The sequence below is a fragment of the Nanorana parkeri genome, unplaced genomic scaffold (assembly GCF_000935625.1).
Source record: "Nanorana parkeri isolate BGI_ZX_2015 unplaced genomic scaffold, ASM93562v1 scaffold731, whole genome shotgun sequence".
NCBI lineage: Eukaryota > Metazoa > Chordata > Amphibia > Anura > Dicroglossidae > Nanorana > Nanorana parkeri.
In genome coordinates, this window is record NW_017306999.1 from 847,435 (window position 1) to 853,216 (window position 5,782).

The 5,782-nt window shown below is 46.6% G+C and overlaps 1 protein-coding gene across 1 annotated transcript in view; it reads right to left on the minus strand.

Moving 5' to 3' along the window:
* The window catches only part of GABBR1 (gamma-aminobutyric acid type B receptor subunit 1), a 105,195-nt gene extending 100,242 nt beyond the window's left edge, over positions 1 to 4,953 (minus strand). The window contains exons 1-2 of the mRNA XM_018564178.1: positions 4,842 to 4,953; positions 2,097 to 2,172 (exon numbers count right to left, since the gene is read on the minus strand). Of these exons, the coding sequence (XP_018419680.1) occupies positions 2,097 to 2,172; positions 4,842 to 4,883 (118 nt within the window). The 5' untranslated portion in view covers positions 4,884 to 4,953. The remainder of the gene's footprint in view (positions 1 to 2,096; positions 2,173 to 4,841) is intronic.
* Between the last annotated feature and the right edge of the window lie 829 nt (positions 4,954 to 5,782).

A 5,782-nucleotide genomic window follows, 5' to 3' on the forward strand; every position in this document is an offset into this window, starting at 1 on the left:
TCCTACCTGTCTCTTCCTTTTCACAAGCTCTACAAAAACCTACTTAGCAAGGATCTCTATCTGTCCTTCTCTCCCTGCACTATTGCTCTCCGTATGCACAAGTCTTCTTTCTGTCCCTCTTGCAACGCTCTCTTTCTTCCTCTCCCTTAACAATTGCCCTCTATCTCCCCAAGTTCTCTCTCCCCAAGTTCTCTCTCCCCAAGTTCTCTCTCTCCATACTGTGTCTTTTCTGATCTTTCTCTCTTCCTATGCTACTTCTCCCATTCTCTGTCTTTTCTCTCTAGTCTACTGTCCCTGTTTTCTCCCAACTTTCTTTCCATAATCTGTCTCTTCCCTTTCCATAATCTGTCTCTTCCCTTTCCATAATCTGTCTCTTCCCTTTCCATAATCTGTCTCTTCCCTTTCCATACTCTGTCTCTTCCCTTTCCATACTCTGTCTCTTCCCTTTCTATACTCTGTCTCTTCCCTTTCCATACTCTGCCTCTTCCCTTTCCATACTCTGTCTCTTCCCTTTCCATACTCTGTCTCTTCCCTTTCCATACTCTGTCTCTTCCCAAGCGATTTTCATCTCCTTCCCTTTAAGCATTTCCTCTCCCTATGCTTTATCTCTGCCGCTCTTCCCTCAACTTTCTCTGCTTCTTCCCAAGCGATCTCCATCTCATTCTCTCTGAGCCTTTCCTCTCTGTAAGCTGTATCTCTGCCCCTGTTTTCTTCCAACTTTCCTTCCATACTCTGTCTCTTCCCAAGCGATCTTCATCTCCTACTTCGAGAATTTTCTCTCCCTATGATGTATCTATATATCTCTGCCTCCTCCCCCCCACTGTCTCTCTCCTTCTTCCAAAGTGACCTCCATCTTCTTCATTCTGAGATTTTTCTTTTCCTAGGTTGTATCTCTGCCCCTGTCTTCCCCCAACTTTCTTTCCATACTTTGTCCCGTCCTCTTCTTAAGCAATCTCCACCTCCTTCTCTCTGAGCTTTCTCTCTCCCTATGCTGTATCTTTGCCTCTCTCTTCCCCTCATTTTCTCTCCTTCGTCCCCAGCCCTCTCCATCTCCTCACTCTGAGTATTTATTTTCCATCGGCTGTATCTCTGCCCCTCTCTTCCCGACCCTTCTCTCAAATTATCTCTTTCTAAGCTTTCTCCATCTACTTCACTCCCTAGGCTGTATCTCTGCCCTTGTCTTCCCCCAACTCTCTTTTCATGCACCATCACTTCTTCTTCCCGAGCAATCTCCATCTCTTTCTCTATGAGCATTTCCTCTCCCTAAGTTGCATCTCTGCCTCTCTTCCAAAGCAATCCTCATATCCTTCTCTCTGGGCTTTTCCTCTCCCTATGCTGTATCTCTGCCCCCCACCCCATTGTCTGTCCTTCTTCCCAAGCTTTCTCTTTCTCTCTTTAGTCTTAATCTCTGTTCCTCTTGTCCCCCTGCCCCTTCCTCTCTTTTTCCTAGTCCCCCTGCCCCTTCCTCTCTTTTTCCTGGTCCCCCTGCCCCTTCCTCTCTCTCTTTTTCCTGGTGCCCCTTCCTCTCTCTCTTTTTCCTGGTCCCCCTTCCTCTCTCTCTTTTTCCTGGTCCCCCTTCCTCTCTCTCTTTTTCCTGGTACCTGTCCCTCCCTCTCTCTCTCTTTTCCTCATTCTTTGTTCATCTTTCCTTTTCCCCAGGCTCGCTCTCTCTCTCCTTTTTTGACTTTCCCCACCTCTCTCACCCCTTCTCTCCCATATTTCTCACCCTTCTTCTCCTGCCTCTCTCATCTTTCTTGCTGCTCTCTTGACATCCAAGCAACACCCCATTCTTCCCTCTCCCTTCTGTCTGTCCATCTCCATCATAATCTGCTCCGCATCCCCATCTTCCTGTCTCTGCGTCAATAAAAGTCTTCCCATCTCTTTCAACGGTACATTATCCGGTGTGTATGCAGAGTGGCGTGAGCTAATCCGCCCATTAACAACACAATGTCTCTGATGGAACGGTGTGTGGACTGTATATACACAACCACAGGGACCTGAGTGGCACCTGCGGACCACAGAACCCCTCACCAGACACACGGCACATGTTGTTCCATCACCCGAAGCATCAGCCATACCCCACATTCATCTCTTACCTGTTGTGTTGTTGTTTTCTACGCCATAAACACGAGACAGCCAGAGCAAAAAGAGAAGAGCGCAACTGTGCGTCATCTGAAAACACAAGTACAAAAATAAAAATCATGGGATGAGAGCCAATCACGTGGAAATGTGTTTATCTGAAGAACAGAACGGTTACATAGTGGGTGCATAGCAATGTCTATAGCCAGCTTTGGGTATAATTGCTTCCAAATATATCATTCAGGGGTCAATTAGACCAATCACACCTACCAGTAACAAGCTTCAATACACCCAGAACCAAATGTATTTTTCATGCATGCCAAGTAATGTGTCAGAGTAACACCTCCAGATATTTATTACCTCTCACAGTACTTCCCATGTAAAAAAGCTTCAACTGCTTTTCACCCCAGGAGGACGGTGCCATAACTGTTCAAGAATCACCCAGGGTCACCATATACGTCCTAGAACAAGTACAGGTGAGGCTGTAATACCCACCCACGCACCACGAAGGGGGTCCCTGCATACACCCGCAGGTCGAACGTGCTCTCACCCGCAGCCCCGGGCTCAGCGGCACCTGTCTCCTTCACTCCCCGCCGCTCTGTGATGTCCGCCGTGTGGAGCCGCCGGGTAGTGCGCACTGCGTATCTTCTTAAAGGTGCAGTGCTCAACAATTAAGGAACAACCCCGCCTCCAGAGATGACCGCACCCTGACGTCAGCAGGCACAAATGCTAACCTCACATATCATTCTGTGCTCGGTTATTGCAGAGCTTGCCTTCGTATTAGTTATAGTGTATTTCTTGTGTACCGAACCTTGCTACTTCCTGACCACGAACCTTGCTGCCTGCCCCTGACGCCTGCTACTCTCACGGATTACGGCTTTGGATATCACGTTCTCAAACAATGAATTCCCTCACAGCTACCTTCTCATGTATCACTTCCCCCTCCCTTTTAGAGTTTAAGCCCTCAGGGGCAGGGCCCTCCTTACCATCTTGTCTTGAATTGTATTGTGATTGTAACGTCTTCCTTATATTCTAAAGTGCTGCGCAAACTGTTGGTGCTCTATAAATCCTGTATAATAATAATAATATCGATTTAGCTATGAAGTTCCAGACTGCTCCTGTGCTGGTCACCACCACATGAGAGACCGTGCATTACCCAGGTCTAGTTGTGTGGAGGTACCGTTTGTATTGGCAAGTCCCCTGCATCTGGGCTCCTACGAACTACTCCCCGATAGAGGCGCTGGATTCATATACAGTATTCAGAAGGTCGGTCTGAACGTGATAAAGCACAATGGTCCCCGTGAGGCCACTCTCAACAAAGCATCTCGTCCTACAAACAAGGGAATCCAGGGTTAAAGATATATATATACACTGAGTGGCCGGATTATTATGACCACCCCATCAGTACTTCATTGGGCCACGAGCTGACTTCGTTGGGCCGCCTCGTGACTCCACGAGATGGTGAAAGGTGATGCGAGGAATCTGACACTGCACTGTTGCCCTTCTGTTGTCTTGTACCAGTCTTGCCCCTCCCCCGTTCTGCCCTAACATTGACTAGTCGCTGACGGCCACAATTCGTACGTTCAGACCCAGATTTTCGGCAGACAGTCCAGTCTTTAAACACTTTAACAACAGCTGCTCTTGAACATTTAACGAATTCTGCTGTTTTGCTGATACTCGCTCCATGGCTCCAAACGCCAACAATCATCGCGCGTTCAAAGGCTGTTACATCGCGTTGTTTCCCCGTATCTTCAGAAACAAATCACTTCTACTGTCGTGGTAACCAACCTGCTTCCCTATTTATAATGGTCTGGCCCTCTAGCAACTTCAGCGCCAAATTATAGCTCATTTGCCTACAAACGTCAGGTGGTCATAATAATTTGGCCACTCAGTGTATACAGTCCAATGATAGCGCCAAACAAGACAGAATGAGAGACCAAAAACGATTTTTTTAATGGAATGGATTCATAAACAACAGCAAAGAACATCCCACGCATTTCAAGGATTTAAAGACCTCCCCCTTCTTCAGGGCTTACACATGATGGGAAGTATTATGGACTCAAAACTGATACAAATCACCAGTGTTTAATTATTTGCTGTGTAGGGTATAGCCAACATGAACGAATCAGCAAATTTGATTAGAGTTGTGCAAATATCAAAATGCCTTGATGGGTTAGGGTTGGGAAGGGATAAGGGGGTCCATCCCGCCCCTCTCCAAAGCAGCTGTGGGGGCAACGACCAAATGACAGTCACAGTGTTCCTGGGCTATGGCCGTGCTGAGAAGTGACTTCTGTCAGACCGCAGCTGTGTAAGTCCAATAAGTGGAAGGCAGCTTAAAAGATGGAAGCATAGGTCACCAGGGGACTCCCCAGAGGAAGTTACTTCCAGAACCTTGGGGCAATTATAATAAATGGGATACCTAAACACAATGACCCAGAATCAGGTCGTCTATGAATGATTTAGCACCGGGTTCCCAACGAACATGCGATGCGCTCTGGGAGAGAGGCGGCCCGCTTCCGTCCGCGCTCCAGTCCCGGGCTACGAGCCGCTCCCGGGGAGGGGGTGATGGGGGCGACTATCCCAGACTGACCTGGGAATTTTTTTTTTTTTTTAAATAAATACTAAAATAATAAAGATATCATAATGGTAAATGAACCGGAAGGGTGAGAAGGAGTGAATGTACAACACACTGCACTTCCTCTGCCTACTTTCCTGATTTTAGCCGAGTTGCCCTTTAAGTGATAAAAATGGATACCACTTACTTTTGCCATCTCAATAGCGTTTGTGCTTTTTCTATGCCTCATCACATGCTCTGGTTGTTCAAGTCACATGGTGAAAACCATCCAATCTTGTTGTTCAGAAGACACATCACATGACCTGGGTGGTGACAAAAAAACAAACAGATTTGTTATACATAAATGCAAAACGTTCCAAAAAGATGGCGGGCTTAAAGTGAATTTATCATTAGGGAAGCATGGGGGCTGCCGTGGCTGGTCTACTTTAAAATAAATGCCTGCTTGTGTCTGGCAATTTTACTTTTTTGAGTGAAAGGCCTGAAATATGAAGGCCATAAATAAGCGTTAGAATTTCTTATCTCTGTATTTGTTCAGTGACCCAGGAAGGAGAAACTGTTGACCTTGTTATTATTTAAAGTTGAACTCCAGGCACAAAAACTTTATGCATTCCTCAATAGGCACAAAGGATATATATCCACTTTGCATGCACCAAATACCTTTACAAACCCAGGTTTCACATGGTAAAAGTAGTGGTGGCATCATCACTGTGCTGTACATAGCCTATGCAGAGAGCAGAGCTGTGGGAGGGGCCTAGGAGGGGGGTGGAGATAAGACCAGTCACCCTGCAGAACGAGAGAGAGCAGCAGTGAGCGGTCTTTATTACAGGAAGCTCCAAGTCTCACATTGGATTACTGTACAGATCTGGAAGAAACACACAAAGCTCACCGACATTCGAGGAAGAATACAAATGGAGTTCAACTTTCAACGAGAAAACATAAACAGACATCTTATTGGTGGCTACCTCCGCTTTCCACTGCAGCACTCTTTACAGATGAGGACTCTAGGACAGATATTTGTCAGCTATCATTGTTTACAAATGCCGTATTGTGAGTGCAATGGGGCCCCATAGCATAATGTTAAAGCCCAACTCTAGCTGCATTCTAGGAATGGCCAAGTACACAGCGGAA